Here is a 19832-nt window from a genome sequence, read left to right on the forward strand (position 1 = left end):
GGCACCTTCACCACTGCCTCATCCCAAACCCCTCATCCTGCCCGCTGGACTGAAGCTTGGAAGGGATTTGTTCCCTTGCACTGACAGTCCCTCCACAACCAGGAGGGTGAGGGAGGGTGCAGGTAGGATCAGGACACTCATTCATATCTGAGAAACAATACCAAGATGAGTTTCATGGAAGCTCTTGCTCCACATTCCACATCCTCACTCCCCCACAGGGTGATGGTTCCCCAGCTGCAGGGCAGATGTGTTGGCCAGATGTGTTCACACACAGCAATGGCTTGTCCCTGGGAGCCAGCAAAGTGCAAAGGCAGCTCAGGATCTGGACCGAAATGGGTGGTGCTGAGCCCTGTGCACAAAGCAGGAGCCCTGTGGAGCACAACCCACCACCAAAGCTTAAATTTCAACCTTTATATTACACAAAAACCAGAGTTTCTAAAACCAACCTGGGTTTTAGGTACCATTTCTGCCATTAACCAGCAGCGCAAACTCCTTTCCACTCAACCCATGACTTGGCTTTAAAGACTTGGTATTTCTAGTTAAACCCAAGAAAACTGCTTACTAAAGTATCTAAGTACCAAGTTTGATGCTACAGCAGGTAAATGCCTTAACATCCTTTTGCTTCCTGCTTCTGAACTATGACACAAGGCAAGATTATACAGAGATGCATCCGAGGGCTGAATCCAATAGGAAAAGCTAGTCATGGCAGAAAAGGGTAGACATGGGGGAGCATTCCACTTGAAATTCTTTATTGACAAGTTGCCCCATTTTTCCATCTTGCCTAACACGTTTTTATCCTTGTTATAAAAGTACAAATGGGTTTCTGCTTTTCTGACATTAAAAAAAAAAAAGCCTACTAAAGAGGTAAAATTCTCCCTTTGAATCCAAAAATCCTGTTGATAGGAATTCAAAACTGCAACAGAGAAACATAAAACTCAACACATAAAAAGCAAGGATACAGTGTACCTCTGACACTTGACTCATTCATCAAAACTCAGAAGGAATCCCTTCTTCCCAGCTCCTCCTTTGGATGCTGTGACCGTGCTCAAGTGAAGTGAGGTTTGGGTTAACACTTACAACTCCAAGGCACTCAAAGGTCACAGGTTCCTGAGCTAAACCAGGGTGTAATCCCAATAGAACAGTTAAAACAAGTCACAAAAAGCAACGTTTAAACACTGGTACTTGGTTTGTGTGAGCAGAGTAAGCTGCTGCTTGAGACTCAAATGCTGCTTAGTACATTAGAGTGTTTTCAGTCCATGGAAAACAAATCACTTATGAACATCCTCAATAGCAAATTTACATGCTAAAAAAATGAAATATATGCTGCAATGTTAAAAAGAAGCCCAAGAACAAGAAAAATATATGTGGATGAGAGGCAATAAAGGCTTAAAACCAAAGACTGAGAATCTCTACAGTTAAATAACTAACAGAAGGTACAGGCAACACTTAAGACAGACGTGGTTGACCCTAATGGAAAAGGAGCACAAAAGGAAGTAACATGGATCTGGTATTAAATCCCGCCAAAACATGGTAACAAACCCTACACATCCTACAATGTGAGCTCAGGATTTAACAGGTCCATTTAAAGATGACATTCACACAAATTCCCTAGTTCCAATTTGGCTCAGTTTTTGCCTGAAGTGTAACATTCCTTAAACCTGGAATGGCTCCTGTTCGAAGATGCAGAAGAGAAATAAATAAAAAAGAACGGGAGAACTAGTTTTGGTCCTATCTAATTTCTGCTCTTCAGAAGTGCACAGGAGGATACTAAGGCCATGTATCTTTGCCACAGTGTAAGGCCTTTGTTGGTGCCAAGCTTTGTGCGTCAGCAGGGTGTTTAACGGGAAGCAGGCATGCAGAGTTAGAGAAGTGCTACTGGATTCCACCAAAGAGGTCTCCCAAATGATCTGGCAGTGCCTCACTGCTTCTCTGGTGATGTGTACAAGAAGTTACAGCAGATATAGACTGGGAAGATCAGGAGTCTACTGTCCAAATACATCACTACCTCCTCCTGCAAAGCAAACACAGGGGAATGTGCACAGTAAGTGATGCTCTTAGAGAGAAGTACATCAAAAAGAAAACCAGATTGATGACAATATTCCATATATTTTAATGAACTACACAATAAAAAGAAGATAAAAAAATCACCCAAGACAGTAATTCACCTTCAGCAGATGTTTTATGTTATTAACACTGATAAGATACTCTCAACATGCTTATAAACCTCTGACCCAGTGCTGCACCCAAGATAAGAAGCATACGAAATGGCTGAGCAAACTTTCCCTTCAAGCACACTGGAGACTTTTCTGCCTCTTATCAGTTTCCAGAGCTTTAACCACCCAGGCAACCCAGAGCAGTATGTACTTTAAAGCAAGTTACAGCTTTTTGATAGGAAATGTTGGGTTTTACCCTAGAAACTGGGTTTGGGGTAGCAAAACTGTGCGTGCCATCCCTAGTGTAGGATAAAGCTTCAAGGAGAAGTTTTCTGGGTACTCATGATGTATTTACCACTGCTGATGAGGATTTATGAGACTTGATGATGAAGTCTTTCACATCCCTTATAGAATTCTGCTGTCACCGATGGGCAGAAAAGGTCAAGTTCTCTTAAGAAAACTCTTCTCTGAGGCTTTGTCCTGCTTTTGGCTGTGATAGAGTTAATTTTCTTCCTAAAGTGCTGTGTTTTGGCTTTAGTCTGAGAATAATGCTGACGTAACAGGCTCTCATCTCATTTTTGTAATAGTAATTAATTAATCAATAAATGCCAGCCTTGAACAATATGCAGACACTCTTTTAACTCTTCAGTTTCCAATACAAGAGAGTCTTCAAACTCCAAATTCACCTCTAAGTAAGCAGGAGTCTGATGGGCATATTACTCAGTGCTGGAAGTCTGGGAAAGCAAGGAATAGCACAGCAGAACACTACACTGGCAGCAGATAGCTTCAGCAGCTGCATGGGACTATCATTATCAATAATGAAACCCATGCTATCGTACTCTAGTTACACTTCACAAATCAGCTTCATATCCACTACCTATAAAAGGAATACCTGAAATTCCACATAAGCAACAACAGCTCTTCAAAAGCCTCGTGGATTTCTCAGCATTTTTGTCATGCTTTGGACTCCACAGTTCAAGTTCAACAGCTCTAAAACACACAAACATACCTGGTCCTTCTCAAAGCTCAGGATCTGATACCCTGTTGTTATACTGCGAGTAACTCTTCCGGTGCTGTCGAAAGAGGCGAGATGTAACCTAGGGATGTAACAACAGGTAAATTACTTAAGTCTCCCATAACTTAGTTTTTCCAGCACCAAGAGTTTCTCCCAAGGAGACAGAATACCATTTTCAATCCTAACTGACTTGGAGGCAGCAAAACTGCAAGCACAGATGGAAAACTTCGTTATGCTTAAGACATTCTGGCATACACACAGGGTCTGCTTCTTGGCTACTGCTTACCTGAAGGCTATGCTTCTCCGAGGCTGCAGACTGACTGATCCACTGCATGGCTGACTCAGTGTATTCCGCTTAAAGGTGATGCAACTATTTGTGTAAGTCACAAGGAGGTCAAAGCCAAAGTTGAACCCAGTCCAGCGCCAGCAGTACTGGAGAAAAGAAGAGAAAGAAACCCAAACAAACCAGTCTGAGTATTGGCTACAACACGAATGATAAGCACCACTTCTCCAACAGAAAATCCAAGGCACAAGTTCTTCCCTGTGAGGGTGCTGAGGCGCTGGCACAGGGTGCCCAGAGAAGCTGTGGCTGCCCCATCCCTGGCAGTGCTCAAGGCCAGGTTGGACACAGGGGCTTGGAGCAAGCTGCTCCAGTGGAAGGGGTACCTGCCCGTGGCAGGGGTTGGAGCTGGAGGAGCTTTAAGGTCCCTTCCAACCCAAACCATTCTACTATTCTGTGAGTTCTGAGCAGCACCTAACTACAGGTCTTATTCATGCCTAAAGCACTCGTTGGAGTACAAAATCCTTAGGTTAAGCAACTTCAGTAGGGAAAAAATTTGGGGTTTTTCACAGGCCCTATCACCTAAAGGCACATACATATGGATATGGAACACACAGGGCTTCTGGCTGTGACTTTTACACATTTTTATCTAGAAAACTTCATTTTCCAGCTAAAAATGTCTTTTTCATCAGGGATCAGAGCTACATTTTAACTCTGTATTTTACAAGTCTCAAATAACAAGTCATGCCTCCATTCCCTCCTTTCACACCCTAAAGTCTTCCCAAAACATGGCCTTGCTTGCAGCCTAAGAGCACAATTAAACCACTAATTCCTTATTCATCACAAAGACAGCAAAGTTCTTTCATCCTTTCAGGGAGAACAAACTCATTTCTTGCACGTATCATCTCCACCACATCTTTTTGATGCAGTTTGACAATTAAGAGCAACATGTTTTGAAAACAGCCAACATGCCCAAGCCACGTAAGTGGTGCTCAGTTAGCCACGTGCCACACTTACATCACCATCCTCGGCAAGCTTTCGGCCACACCTCATGCTGTTTCCTTCCAGCTCCTCTTTATTTATTTCTTGAGGCCTACAAAAAGAAAAGGGCATCTTTAAGGACACTTGAACAGCTTTGGATGGAATTTCAACGTGGGAAAGGTGAACAGACCTGAGCAAACTGGTCTGACCATACAACTGACCCTTCTCTGGGTAGAGGTTAGACCAGGCAACCTTTTAGGATCCCTTCCAAGCCAAATTGTCCCATGAACACCCAACTGCTCTACAAAACTGCCCTATAAACCAGGTTGTGACACCTCAGGGAGAATCACAGAACAGTTTGGGTTGGAAGGGATCTTCAAAGCTCATCCAACTGCCTGCAATGAGCAGGGACATCTTCAACTACATCATGGTGCGCAGAACCACATCCAGCCTGGTCTTCTTCAATGCCTCCAGGGATGGGGCATCCACCACCTCTCTGGGCAACCTGTGCCAGTGTTTTAACACCCTCATTGTAAAGAATTTCTTTCTCACATCCAGCCTGAATCCCCCTCTTTTAGTTTAAAACCATCGCACCTCATCCTGTCACAACAAAAAAGTCCTTTCCCATCTTTTAAGAACTGAAAGGCCACAACAGGGTTTCCCTGGAGTCTTCTCCATGCTGAACAACTCCAACAACTGAGAAGCTGTGAGAGGCAGGAGTTTTACAGAAGAACCTTTCCAGATAAGAAAACAATAGCTGTTGCAATGAAATCCATAATCCAAGCCCCAAACCAAGTCCTTTTTAAACACAGCAGGTACAGCTTGTACCTCGTAGTTACTAGGTGCAGACATGAGAGTGCTGCAGCCAAGGAACCGATGCAGAACAGCAGCATGAAGGCAGATGATTTCTCAAGTACCTGGTTATGCAACTTGTCTAAACGAAGTTTACACCCAAGGATCACAAAGTGCCACAAGCCTCTTGGTTCTGTCATCCTCTATCAATATGAGCTTGTTTCACCCGACTTGCCAGCGGCGTTTCAAGGTGTAGCAAAGCCTTGCAGAGCCAGTGTAAGTCAAATCAGCCCCACTTTTCCAGTTGCTCACTTCACTTTAGACAGGATTACATCAGCAACCAAAGAAGCAACTACTGCCAGAAAGCCTTTACGTTACACTGAGGATGAACACTTAAAATGAGTATTATAATTCACAATGAAAGGCAACATCCCCCCCACATTAAACTACAAACCTGCAATATCAAACAATACACTTCAAGCTAGAGAAGCAAGAAGGAGCAGCAGCTCTTCTCTTCCTGCTGTACACACATCACACTTGTAGCTACAGCTTTTACAAACGCAGTCTGGAGTCTTTTCACCCCCTGCTTCTGTACAAACCAATCCTGGAAGATGAAGGATTGTATGAAGTTAAGCAAATCATGCTAACCAAATTCATCCCAAAACCTCCTGTCTGCTCCTTCCACATCTTCTAGTTGAACTGGTTATGTAGCCTAAATGCAGCAATGGTGATAAATGGTGATATTTCTGTTGAGTCCCAACTTTCAGAAGCATCAGTAGATAATGCTCAGCCAGACAGCAGCATTCCCCTCACTCAATCCCTTGAGAAGCCTCAGAAGATACAGGATTTCCAGCTCTAGCCACTTCCACTGGCCTACCATATGCTTAGTGAACAGGCAAGTGATTCTATGCCATTCTTAAACACTGCCAAAATGCCTATTACAGAACCGAGTCATGGCCTTGAAAGATCTGTCTGGCATCTGGTACAGATGCTTAGTTACGAAAACAGACAGATCCACTTGAGCACATCAAGTAAACCTTGAGCAGCTGCAGCCCAAAGCCAAAACCTCCAGTGTCACACTAAAACCTTCTCCGATTCTGAAGAGCTATAAAATGTTTAGTCCTTTTAAATGCAAACTACATGAAGGAGGAGAGAAACGTTTGCTTTTCCTCTCTACAGTTATCAAAGAGGAAACCCCACTGCACATTTCAAAGCAACGTTGATTTCCCTGTTGGCAGTCCTAGAACAAGCAGGTACAATGATGCTGTGCACCAGGGTGGGATGTGAGAACAGAGCTTACTCCAGCTTGCTGGGAGCCAGACTTCACGTCCTGTTCAGCTTACCAAGTCTGCATCCTTATCTCTAAGGGGAAAAATGCGTTAAGATAACCAAGAGGCAGTAAATACAAGAGATAGGGCAGCAGATCTGGATAACAGCATGGTCTAATAAAACCTCATTTCTTTCAACCACAGGTTGGTCAAATGCCCAAAGTATTTGCTTTAATACAATGGAACAGTTCAAGCCTTCCCTTCTAAGACACAAGTGAGGAACCAGCAGCATCCTGCTGCAGGGTGGCACTGCAGCTTGGCAGAATACAGAGAAGGGATCTCGGGACCTCAATAAGAGATTGCATGCTATGGACTAGGCACATTAGAGCCGAGCTGCGCATAGCTACAGAGAAGTGCTACACACACACGTGCCTGCACTCCCACCACCTCCTGTGCAACTCCAGAGAACACCATGTCCCAAGACAACCCCTTATCGACTGTTAAACAAACAGTAACCTGCATGTCACCTTGAACCAGTAAGTTTGCAAACTACTGAAGTCAGAAGCAAAGACATACTGAGAAGAAACACTATATCCCTCCCACTTGTTACCATTGCTATTGAGGAAAGCCCTTGCAATGAAGGCCAGAATAAGAGGTTTGGGCAAACGCAGTCTATTGTTAAGTACAACCTTCTCTAGCTAATATTTTCAGATTTAGCTGTCTTAAACATAAAGAAAATCCCATATTGCAAAAGAGAAAACTGGACAAGCAAAAGCAACTTTGATGACTATGCTAATCCTCACTTCCATGTTAACTGTGGTTCCCATATGAGCTAGCAGTAACCCACAATGTCCAATCGCCTACTGCTAAATCCATCAACAACAGCATTACAAGCAAAGTCTTCCCAAGAAAACAGTAGTATCAGAAACAAACTGTGACCACCCGACATGGATCTTTAGGAGCTGGATCTTTAGGATCCTTTTCGGGGCCCCTCCCTACAAGATAGATACTGAGGTGCTGGAGCAGGTCCAGAGAAGGGCAACTTGCCAGACAAGTGGCAGCCTGGAGAAGAGAAGGCTCCTGAAGGGCAGACCTCAGAGCAGCTCCAGTGCCTAAAGGGGCTGCAGGAAACCTGGAGAGGGGCTTGGGACAAGGGCCTGTAGGGACAGGCCAAGGGGAATGGCTTTAGGGGAGACTGAGCTGAGCTCTTAGGCAGAAGCTCTTCCCTGTGAGGGTGCTGAGGCACTGGCACAAGGTGCCCAGAGAAGCTGTGGCTGCCCCATCCCTGGCAGTGCTCAAGGCCAGGTTGGACACAGGGGCTTGGAGCAAGCTGCTCCGGTGGAAGGGGTCCCTGCCCGTGGCAGGGGTTGGAGCTGGATGAGCTTTAAGCTCCCTTCCAACCCAAACCAGTCTGATCTTCAGAGCAGCAAATGCTGGGCTAACAGAAGTGATGGCAGAACATAAAGATGTTGGTTTATTGTTTTTTGCAAGATAACAAACATTTTGCAGCTTCCTGACGTGAGGTTCCTCGTCCACAAAGCACACTAAGAACTAGGAAGAGAAGACAAAGGCAGGAAACACTCCCCCAGCTGCATCTCGCCATAGTTTCGGTATTTTGTAAGAGATCACGGGACCTGGCTCAATGCAAGACACAGAAATGAAGCAGAAGGAAGGCAAACAGTTCGCGATCACATGCACACATGTAACATCATCACCGCGCCTTGCTGCCCAAGCCACCACCACTTCTGGGGGGCACAGGCTCACATTTACACACACAGACACCAGTGAGGGTGTCACAAAAAGCACAGCTCCATGCACATCTGTGAAAGGACACAGAAAGGACATGTGTGCTCACAGCTGCCATGGAAACTCCTTAATGGCAATGCCACCATGGAATTTTCCTTAATGGCAATGGCAATGGCACCATGGAATTTTCCTCAACGGCAATGCCACCATGGAATTTTCCTCAATGGCAATGGCACCATGGAATTTTCCTCAATGGCAATGCCACCATGGAATTTTCCTCAATGGCAATGCAATGTCACCATGATGCAGCATCTGGTTTAGGAAGGAGGAAAGTTGGGGTGTAAAATAGGAGGATTAGAGAGAGAGCAGCATCTTAGCAGTGGCAAAGGATGCAGTGGCTGGGACAAGCTGGAGCCACTGACAGTGCAGAGTGGTATCAAACTTAAACACTGGCTGGGCAAAAGGCTGTGATATTAGAAGGGAACAAGGCAAAGAGGTCCCAGGGTGCCAAGCCCTGCTGGGTGCTGGGCCCTTGCTCGCTGCCTGGGAGAGGCAGAGCAAAGGTTAGTGTAGAGTTATCCCTGCCTAAACCAAAAATGACACATTGCCTTCTACACCAGTACAGTTACGTTGCACCACAACCTCTTGTCCACCCAGCCCAGGGAGGAAGGAAGCAGGACAGAAGAGGCTTCTCTGTCTGCAGTACTTCTAAAGTCATCCTTAACATGGAAGGCTGAAGTACTGCTTCACAACCTTGACATGTATTTCAAGGCAACCAACATAAAAGACAATACAGAAGATCCCTCCCAGCATTTACCTCTGGTTGCATTACTCAAGTTTTCCAGAGTTCTACTATTAAAAGGAAAGGAGATCAGCCAGCCCAAGGGAACACAGAGCTCCACAAAGAGCAACAGAGTTTAAAACCACTGAAGTCCCCTTTCCCCTGCTCTTCTTAATCTCCAGAAGTTAAGCATGTCAGATTTGATAGGAGAGGAAGGTTTCTAATTTAAGAAAGAAATAAATAAAGGAAAGCCTGTAATATACCTACCCAATATCATTCTCTTGTTCTACTCTGAGCATGGCAAACCACAGCTGTTTGTAAACAGGGGACAGCCATTCTAAAATTAAAAACAATAATAGGATAAATAAGCTTGGTGTTGTCTCTGGAGCTGGGAATGGGACATTCATGAACAGTTAAATGGAGAAATAAAATCACAGTGAGATAATAAGGTTACACTTATTAACCAGTGCAAACCCACCACCTGGTAACACACTTGTGTTATTGATATGAGGTTCAAGAAGGCCAAGTGCCAGGTCCTGCACTTGGGTCAAAACAGCCCCATGCAATGCTCCAAGCCTGGGGAAGAGCAACTGAAAAACTGCTCATGGAAAAGGAGCTGGGGGTGCTGACTGATGGAGCTGAGCATGAGCAGCTTGTGCCCAGGCAGCCCCCAGCATCCTGGCCTGGAGCAGCCCCAGTGCGGCAGCAGAGCCAGGGCAGTGGTTGTGCCCCTGCACTGGGCACTGGTGAGGCCGCACCTCAAACCCTGTGTTCAGCTCTGGGCCCCTCACTACAAGAGAGACATTGAGGGGCTGGAGCGGGGCCAGAGAATGAAGTGGAGCTGGTGCAGGGCCTGGAGCACAGCGGTGATGGGGAACGGCTGCGGGACCTGGGGGGTTCAGTCTGGAGAAGAGAAGGCTCAGGGGGGACCTGATCGCTCCCTACAAGTGCCTGACAGGAGGATGGAGCCAGGAGGGGGCTGGGCTCTGCTCCCCAAGGAACTGTGTAGATGAGGCCCTCAGTGCCATGGGTTAGTGGTGGCCTTGGCAGTGCTGGGGAACAGTTGAACTTGATGAGCTTAAAGCTCTTTTCCAACCTGGCTGAGCCTATGATTCCATGATAAAACATACAAACAGCTAACACGAAATAACTCAGCCCTGTATTCATCTGATCAAGCATTCACGATTGGCAGAAGTGATGCAGCCCAACACATCTTCTTGGTGAGCAAAGCTCTGTTAAGCCAAGGAGCTTGTTAAAAGCCCTTGGGAAAAGATGCTGTTTTCTGAATCCTCAGCAGAATTCTGCACGAGTTAAACAAGAAGAAAACAGAATCAAAGAAAAGGAAACAGCGACTTACAATGGATATGGTAAAAACAAGCAGAAATTGTCTCCTACCAGGAATAAAGATAAATCACATCTTCCTCTGACAGCACCAGGAAGATTTTATTGGCTGTATTAATGTAACAGTTGCAACCAAGAGATAAAGCGGAACAAAACCTCATAACTTAAAGTCAGTTACACAAAAGGGATGACAGGCAACCAAAAGCACAGCACGTTCTTCTTGGTCAAGCAAGGGGGCAAGTATGCAAGGTCACGTTCCAGAACAAACTCTATGGAGGAATGGATGAGAGGAACAGTGAGAACCACAGTTCCCATGAAAACAAGAGGTTGTTGATGAATATGATAGAAGGGAGAAGAAGTGAGATTGTCTTAGAAGACCCAGATGCAAACTTGACAACTGACTCTAGAGCTAAGATTCAGACTGTGATAGGGCCAAAATGGGAATTAACCAAAGCACAAGTATAAAAATGAATTAAGGAAAACTACACAGGTAAAGAATAGAGAATGGAGGATAAAGCATCTTCTCTATTTCTATTTCATGCAGCACATTTCAACTGTTAATTTGCAGACATTAAGAGAGAAAATACTGCTTAGGAAATGTTCAGAAGTTACCAAGTAAAACAGAACAACACACACTTGGCTTTCAGACAGACACATTTCTGTCTCTTACATCTTTCCTATTCAAACACGAACACAGGTCCTGTGTACATACAGGGTATAGAAGACATGAATAATTACACCATTTCCTTCAACTATTCAACATGATCTCCTCCTCAACAGGAAACAATCCACAATTCTCCTGTGTTATCAGTAAATCAGGATCTAAAAGAGTCATTTCCACCAAGTTATCTTCTGGTTTATTACAGAATGAAGATGCATTTGCACTTTGATTATGATCCGTACCAATATAAATCTTAAGTAAGGTGGATTGTATTTAGTTGATACATCACTTAAGCATGTAAAATACAACACAGCAAAAATCAGATCTGTTCTGCCGGGATTTTAAGGCATCATCTCAGATGCTATCACTTGCTTGAGGTCAAAACCTGCTCCATCTACTGGCAATAATGGAGCAGGCTGCTCACACACACTGCGCCCGGGCTGGATGCGGTGTCTAATGCTCGGCCTCCACCTACTGTTCAGAGAAGGCATTTCAACAGACATTTTGAGCATAGAATAACCCAGTTCCTTTGCACTTCACTGTGTCAGAAATAGTGGAGAAGATTCTCTTCTCCATCCGTTAAGGTCTTAATTTAAACCAGAGCATGGAAAACCAGTACATTTAAGCAGCAGAAATTGTTCCCTTTCACTCAGAAGACATTTCTAGTGAGGAAAGGATCTTATCCCCATCATCAAGAGCTACAATTCAGCTTTAAAGTGTGAGAAAGAGCTGCTTCAGGTTATTCATTCATCTCCAAAGAGCAACTAAACCATTATTTCTAGCAGAGACAGGATACAGCAGTACAAGAAAGGCAAATCTGTGATGCTCACTGTGTTATCTTAACGGTAAGGAAAGTGTTTCAACACCATCTAACAACCTGAGCAAGCTTCACAAGAAACACCCTGACAAGTCTGGTTTGGCATTGTATCACCATTGTGTTGACATCCATGGCAGCACGAAGGAAAAAGCCAGTATGAGATGAAGAAAAACTGTTTTCATTTTACAAGGAGACAGCAGTGGAACTCAAAGATAGGTTAAGCATTAATGTATGGCCAAAGGGACACCCCAAGGCTACAAGTATGGACAAGAACACAGACGTCAAGAATGATAAACAGCTAATAAAAGCAGTCTTAGTTGACATTTGGGAATTGCACCTATAAGGAGACATCACTGAGACACAGATGAATGGACAGTTATAGTGCGGACAGATGTGCTTAAAGTCAACCAAAGTACATGAGAGCCAGGAACAAAACCTGTCAGAGTTAAGAGGCAAAATTCAGTGCTAAGATTCAACTATGATATAGGAACAATGAACAGAGGGAAATATGGAGCAAGGATACCAGGAACCATATTCAAAGGCAGAACACAATAAGTCCAAACACTGTTACATGGAGCACAGCTAACTCAGGGGAGGGGAGGGGAAAAAACCCAAGCCCACAGAAACCCCAAAACAGATAGAGAAAAAAGGGCAGGTTTCCATGGTAAAAGACATGAATGATAGTGGGAAAACATTTTCAAGTGAGAGACCAATTTGGTAACTCACTTCCAGACTTACTCATCTCTCAGCAGCTGGGCTTACACAGCTTCTGAGCAGAGAACAAAGCTGCTCTGTGAACTCAGACTTCAGCAGCCAGCTGAGAATGAGGCCCTTTATTGTTCAGTGATAATAAGATGTTAATGGCAGTAATCTATAACAGAGTGAAATGACATTTATAGGCTCCTTTAAGTTGGAAAAGATGTTTAAGATCAAGTCCAACCATTAACCCAGCACTGCCAAGGCCACCACTGACCCATGGCATTGAGCCCTCGTCTCCACGATGTGCGAACACTTGCAGGGACGGTGCCTGCAGCCCTGCCCTGGGCAGCCTGTTCCAATGCCTGAGCACCCTCTGGGGAAGGAATTGTTCCTCAGCTCCATCTAAACCTGCCCTGGTGCAGCTTGAGGCCGGTTCCTCTTGTCCCATCCCTTGTTCCTTGGGAGCAGAGCCCTCCTGGCTCCATCCTCCTGTCAGGCACTTGTAGGGAGCGATCAGGTTCCCCCTGAGCCTTCTCTTCTCCATCTGAACCCCCCAGGTCCCCCAGCCGTTCCCCATCACCGCTGTGCTCCAGGCCCTGCACCAGCTCCATTCCCTTCTCTGGCCCTGCTCCAGCCCCTCAATGTCTCTCTCGTAGTGAGGGGCTCAGGGCTGAACCCAGGATTCGAGGTGCGGCCTCACCAGTGCCCAGCATTCACTCACCTGAGGGTATGAGGGAATCTCTCTCAAGAATTCTGGCCGATGCCAAGTCACTGATGATATGCTGTAACCTCAAGTGTGTGAACACTGACAGGAACTGATTCCCCTCTTCTGATTCCAGGAATGCAATGTCATTGTCAAAGTCTGCAAGACACAGCACCTGTATTACAATTTGTTTTCCAGACCCCATTTGTATTTGAGATTGAGTTTTAAGCCATTGAACAGAGAAAAGTTATTCCGGGCAGGCAAACCACTTTCTGCAGCTGAAATGATGAAACCACTTGCATCCAAATCCTTTCAGCAATGTTAAAGCAAACTTTTCCCTTTCTGAATTCCATTAGTGCCTTCTAGTGAGAAGGCAACAAAAGGTTAACCTAATGGAACAACAGCAAGAGCAACAAAGCAAAACCAGTGACTATCTCTGCTCACGTGAAAACGTGGACAAAGCAGTGAAAAAGCTACTGCTGTTGAGAATCTGATGCTGGGCAGTGCTGGCAGGGACAAGCCTTCCCAGAGAAAACAGAGAAAGCCTGCAAGTGGAGGAAGATGTATTTCACTCCTAACCCACATATTCCCCAGTCCAAGGCCATGGCAATTACTCCTACCTTTCCTACGCTCAGCAAACCAGGCATCGGCTTCGCCTAAGAGATGCTTCAAAGACCCATTCCAAGAAGGCACGAGCTGAAGGAACATCCACTAGGTAAAATAAACAGCCTCTAGTGAGCGAATTGAAGTTCTCAAGTAAGGAACACATGTGGTATTAAAGGGACATTTTCATCATGCATTCATTCCTACAAAGATTCTGACACTTTGCACAGTACCTTTTTGAGCATGGTGTACACATCCATCTCCACCTGCATTACAAAGAGGTTTGAAGAGCTGATCAGCTGTTTCATGAGGTTTATGCTGAAAACAAGCAAATAAGATCATAAAATCATCAGAGTTCTATGAGACAATCTAGACAAAACCAAGCAAGCTAGCTAGGTGACAAGCAACCACCAACGGCCTAAGAAGTTATTTGTAGTGAGCTGTATACTTTGGAAGGAATTGTACTTCATGACTGCAAGTTAACTGAAGCCTCAATACCTGATTCCTTTGAAGAGTTCCACACTCTGGTGAATCATCATGTTATTCAAGAGCCATTCAAGGCACCTACATTAAAAAGAAGGAGTTAAGACCTGCATTTTTAATTACATGTCAACATTCCTGCAAGAGCTGCTCAGGCTCACGCAGCCTGGTTATGTACCACATAATCCCCAGGCAGGAGGGCATAAAAACATGACAAAGTGTTTAAAACCCATGAAGTTTACCATCAATTTTTCCAACTTTTTCTAAAACTCTCAAAGTTGCATTTAGTTTCTCTCAGGGTAGAAAGCAAGCTAAATTCGAAGTCCTGATAATGGCACAAAAAGCTCTGAGAGCATAGTAATTCACAGCAGAAGGAAGCAGTTAGGACTGACCTCAGCATTCTGCTCCCCAGTGTGTAATTATCCACCCTATTTAAACAGAGCTAAGCTTAAGTTCTGCATGTTAAAGCAGCTTTGTGATAGAACAGTCAATGATCAGACGCATTATTTCAGTCTTACACTGAAGCCTAATATACTTCAGTAATCCATTTATTCACAGCGAAAGCCAATCCATCTATGCTCATCTACACCAATTTTAAGGTTATTTATCCTAGGAGAAACTGGAAAACCATGTAGGACAAGCAGAGCCCAAGTCAGAGAGCTTTAAACCAATAACAATTAACTTGGGTGTTATCCTACTGATTGTAAATTCACACTTTAAAACAGCAATGGACAAAGCAGCTTGGAGAAATCAAGCCTTACTTTTTCTTCACCGAGTCCAAGCCGTATGTCTCTGCTGCCTTATAATAACCACACACAGTTTTGGCATTAATGGTTTCCTTCATTGTTTCACCACACTGCTGGATTAAGCCATCCTGCGGGGAAGAAAAACAATGCAAAGTTTACATTTCCCAACAGGAAGTGTCAAAGATTGGTCAGTTCATACAGATTTCCATGCCTCAACAGTTACCAAAGTCACACACGCTACAAGGACCAGTATCCAAAATATTAAGCCAACATTCCTCAGAAATAGAGATTTTTCTCAAGAATACATCATGTGAAAGACAAGCTTAATGAACACCTTCAGGGCAGAACAAATGAGCTGTTAAAACATGTTTTAATCTACTGCTAGATATGACTCCCAGAGCAGCACTTAATATTACAACAGGATCTTTGTCACAGCATTTGTAATCAAACCGCTGCATTATGTTTGGGGTTTTTCCCCTACTTGGTCTGAAAAGATGATTCATTTCTCTGGGTGAAGCAGTACACACGTCCAAGTGCATTATCAACTGTTTATCTGAGAAACAAGCATTAAAATGTTGCATATTTATCACTTACCAGCTGCAGCATGCAGGCTGCTGCTGAAACTGCAACTACTTGACTGGGTTTTATTAACACTTCATCTCTGTACAGTGAGCCAAAAGCCACCTGTAGAGCTGAAAAGAGTACTAGCATCAAACAAAGGTAGGACATTGAGTACAGGTTAAATAAAAGCATCCTTAAATGTAACCAGACCACTTGTGTGCACCCATTCTCTACGATCTTATTTGCTCTAGATATAAAGTGAGTCTTTACCAGCCCAAACACACATGAAACAGAAAACAATCCTGGTGTTAACCAATCAAATACAGAATCTGAGCCTGGTTTGGGTTGGAAAGGACCTTAAGATAATCTAGTCCCAACCCCCTGCCACGGGCAGGGACCCCTTCCACTGGAGCAGCTTGCTCCAAGCCCCTGTGTCCAACCTGGCTTTGAACACTGCCAGGGATGGGGCAGCCACAGCTTCTCTGGGCACCCTGTGCCAGCACCTCAGCACCCTTACAGGGAAGAACATCTCACTATCCCTTCTATCCGGTTTAAGCCATTCCCCTTGTCCTGTCCTTTCACTACTTAAACAAAATACTTGTCTTCAACCAACCACAAAGTCACATCACGAAGCAACGAAGAGAGCAGTAAAACTAGATAAAGTTAAACCTCATGATCCTTCTCTGAAACCAGTCACTAGCAGAACATTGAGACATTCCTATGATGTTACAAGTTTCTCTGCTGCTCCTCTGAAAAACACTGCTTCCTTGCCCCATGGTGACTGGAATCACAGTAAAACATTCTGTCCACTCGCCCTGATTGAGCTTTTCAAGACCAGAGGGGAAGATGGGATTCACCCTCAAACCTGGGTCTCCACAAGAGCTGATCTCAAGAGCACTGATGCCAAAACAACAAAACAAGTGGTTGCTCCGCACAGCTTGGAGGTACAGAAATTAATTCAACTCTGTTGGTGACCCCAGTTCAGCTCAAAACTGAATGAGCACAGCACTCATTCTCCCAAGTTTCTTACTTACCAGTTTCAAAGTTATCCTTAAAAAATAAAGCATATATCTGCAGTTGTTTTTGCCAGGTTCAACTTAACCTCTAGCTTCAGAGTTTTCTTTGAATAAAAGGTTCCCACTCACCTTCTACATCAATATTTTGGTCAGGAATCTCCAGTTCTATGGTGTTCATGCTGGACTCTTTCCAAGATCCACTGAACATGCTGGAAAAGTAGCCTGACTATGAGGGAAGATGAGAGAAGAACTGAAGTGAGAGATTTCATTCCAATTAAGGCTGTTAAAAGCAGCACAAGGAATGAAAAACAGTTAATATTAACTTTATGCAGATCAAAAATGCATTAAGGGAACTTTCCACAAGCTCCAACATTCTGACATACTTCAGAAAGGATGAACTGTGTTTGCTCTGTTTCTGAATGTGAAAACGTGCATAGAAGATTTGGACTCCATGTCTGTAATCACAGTAAGTAAAGAGCTTTAAAGGGCCAGAAAAGCCACATAAGCTCTTTTCCTTCGAATCACACCACCATTAGGGATATAATTAGTCCAAGAACTAAGTCCTTAATGTTACTGGTGGACAACAAATCCTGCAGGCATTAGGGAATGCCAGTTTGGGTACTGGGGAAAGGAAAGCATGCAAGACATACAAACTAAGGTACAAGGTTGTAGTCTCATACCAAGGACTCATACACATGCAGCACTGACATAGAGAGATCTTCTATTCTAAAGGGTAAGGCACGTAGAACTAGAATCAGATAGTTTCCAACCAAATGAAGTGAAACATACTGTTCTACTAGGAGTCATGATTCTCCTTCTCAGCAGCAGATGTGCCCATTATGAGATGCTATCACCCATCAAACTTCACCTGAGAGATCAATAAAGCCTATTTGTACAGCACCACCTTCCCTGACCTCTTACCTCAGCATTTCACCTCAGGGCAGCAAGTGACATGCAATCCAACTTTGATTTTACCCAGTGATGGAAATACTTCTATACCTTCAGCATATCCCCTACCTATGATGACAATCAAACCTACTCTCAAAGCCAGGGCCTTATCCATCTTATCAATCAACGCTCATGAGGCTGTATTAGCTTTGCCACGTAGATCAACTCCTCAGTTTCACGAGGAATGATCGTTTTACTAAAGAGCATCAGTAAAAGGAAATCCTCCATCTCTGGAGGATCGGCTCTACCTGTTGATCTGCCATCAATAGGAAGAGCAGCAAGTAAATGCTTACCATCATATAGCAAACTCAATGCAGTAACGCGGGAGATGAGGGACACCGAAACATTCAGACCAAGACAAGAGGAGTCATCACTTCATCCAGAGTAATTCACAGAGAGTTATTTAACCTCCAAAGACATTTCCGCTGTACTCACATCATTCCAATAACAGACACAAGTGGAAATAGCAACCGGACTTACTTTATGCTGCACCAGGCAAGGCTGTCCAACCACTTACACCTTCCCTTTGGCACGGAGAGGCAAAATCACAACTAAAGCCAATTAAAGACACCTAAAGCTGTGTCTGCCAGCTGTCCCCTGGGCAAACACTGTTCTATGCAGAGCTGGCTGCCCCTGCTCAACCTTTGGCTACACACAAATGCCTTTCCTGCCCTTTCCAAAGTTCTACACATCATGGAATCATGGAATCAACCAGGTTGGAAAAGAGCTTTAAGATCCAGTACAACCGTTAACGCAGCACTGCCAAGGCCACCACTGCCCCAATGGCACTGAGGGTGTGTGAGCACTCGCAGGGGCGGTGCCTGCAGCCCTGCCCTGGGCAGCCTGTTCCAGTGCCTGAGCACCCTCTGGGGCAGGAATTGTTCCTCAGCTCCATCTAAACCTGCCCTGGTGCAGCTTGAGGCCGGTTCCTCTTGTCCCATCCCTTGTTCCTCGGGAGCAGCGCCTGACCCAGCTCACTCCCACCTCCCGTCAGGACACAAAGGACACAAAACTGTCTCAAGTCACACTTAACGCTCCCCAGACATCCTTTATACAGCTTCTACGGCGGGTAGCGGGCCGCTCACCTGGCACAGATATATCTTGTGCAAGTTCCACTCCTCTCCCAGGGCACGGATTTTGATATCGCTGTTCTCCCCGTTCAAGAACAGCGTCAGGTAGATGTACTCAGACGTGCTTTTGAACTTCTTCCTGCACACAACGGCAAACGCAGACCCATCAACACCACCGAGCACAGAGCACCCAACACGGCGGTGATCCTCACCGAGGCCCGCTGCCCCCTCACAGGCCGCTACCCCCAAGCCCCGACCTGCGGCGGCCGCTGTGGAGCCGCTCGTCCCCGCTGTCGCTGTCGCTGTCCCCGCGGCCCCTCTTGCTGCCGCGGCCGCCGCTGTCCCCGGGCTCCCCGTCAGCTGGCGGGAGGAGCTCCCGGTGTCGCCGCAGGCCCCGGCTCAGCACCGAGCCCATGGCCGCGGCCCGCGGAGGAGCACCGGAGCCTCCACCAAGGCCCTCGGCGGCCGCCGCGGCTCTGCGCCTGCGCGGGGCGGGGCTGTCACAGCCCTGGAGCGGAACGGGCTGAGAGGAGGCCTTGGGGTCAGCGGGTCCGGCCCTGCCACGGCCGCCGCTGACCCCTGTTAGAGCCTTCCCTTCTCCATCTGAACCCCCCAGCCGTTCCCCATCACCGCTGTGCTCCAGGCCCTGCACCAGCTCCATTCCCTTCTCTGGCCCCGCTCCAGCCCCTCAATGTCTCTCTTGCAGTGAGGGGCCCAGAGCTGAGCACAGGGTTCGAGGTGCGGCCTCCCCAGTGCCCGGTGCAGGGGCACAATCCCTGCCCTGGCCCTGCTGCCGCACCGGGGCTGCTCCAGGCCAGGATGCTGGGGGCTGCCTGGGCACAAGCTGCTCATGCTCAGCTCCATCCATCAGCTCCTTTCCCGTGAGCCGTTCCCAGCCGCAATTCCCCAAGCCTGGAGCGCTGCAGGGGGTTGTTGTGACCCAAGTGCAGGACCCGGCCCTTTGCCTTGTTGAACCTCATCCCATTGCCCACAGCTCATGGATCCAGCTTGTTCCAACACCTGACCACCCCTTGGTGAAGAAATTGTTCCCAGTATCCAGCCTAAACCTGTCCCAGCACAGCCTGAGGCCACGAAAGTGCCTGCAGAGCACGGAAGTTGCTGAGAATGAGATGACCGTGGTTACTTCCCCATCACCTCCCCAGCGTGCACA

At 45.8% G+C, this 19832-nt stretch overlaps 1 protein-coding gene across 3 annotated transcripts; it reads right to left on the reverse strand.

Annotated features, from left to right (window-relative positions):
* Window positions 1–732: 732 nt before the first annotated feature.
* On the reverse strand, window positions 733–19761 carry GMCL1 (germ cell-less 1, spermatogenesis associated). Of its 3 annotated transcripts, XM_065659090.1 has the most exons (14): window positions 18919–19761; window positions 18677–18800; window positions 16773–16869; window positions 15661–15758; window positions 15082–15194; window positions 14339–14404; window positions 14074–14158; window positions 13858–13948; window positions 13256–13396; window positions 9284–9353; window positions 4466–4541; window positions 3455–3600; window positions 3163–3250; window positions 733–2011 (listed from the first exon to the last, which is right to left on the reverse strand). In XM_065659090.1, exons 1-14 carry the CDS (start codon window positions 19320–19322, stop codon window positions 1919–1921), a joined length of 1692 nt encoding a protein of 563 aa, XP_065515162.1. In that variant the 5' UTR covers window positions 19323–19761; the 3' UTR covers window positions 733–1918. The 3 variants fall into 3 exon arrangements, with proteins under 3 accessions (XP_065515162.1, XP_065515163.1, XP_065515165.1); XM_065659091.1 differs by lacking the exon at window positions 13256–13396; XM_065659093.1 differs by lacking the exons at window positions 733–2011; window positions 3163–3250; window positions 3455–3600; window positions 4466–4541 and adding an exon at window positions 7938–8123.
* Window positions 19762–19832: the final 71 nt, after the last annotated feature.

This window comes from Lathamus discolor, chromosome 22 (genome assembly GCF_037157495.1).
Source record: "Lathamus discolor isolate bLatDis1 chromosome 22, bLatDis1.hap1, whole genome shotgun sequence".
Lineage (NCBI taxonomy): Eukaryota > Metazoa > Chordata > Aves > Psittaciformes > Psittacidae > Lathamus > Lathamus discolor.

Coding starts and splice junctions, on each gene's coding strand:
- GMCL1 (XM_065659090.1), bottom strand. CDS start 19,322: ATGGAGCTGGTGCAGGGCCTGGAGCACAGCGGTGATGGGGAACGGCTG. Junction 9,354..13,255: donor AGATTCCCTCATACCCTCAG/GTGAGTGAATGC, acceptor TTTTAATTTTAG/AATGGCTGTCCCCTGTTTAC. Junction 4,542..9,283: donor GAACAAGAGAATGATATTGG/GTAGGTATATTA, acceptor TTCTTTTTGTAG/GCCTCAAGAAATAAATAAAG.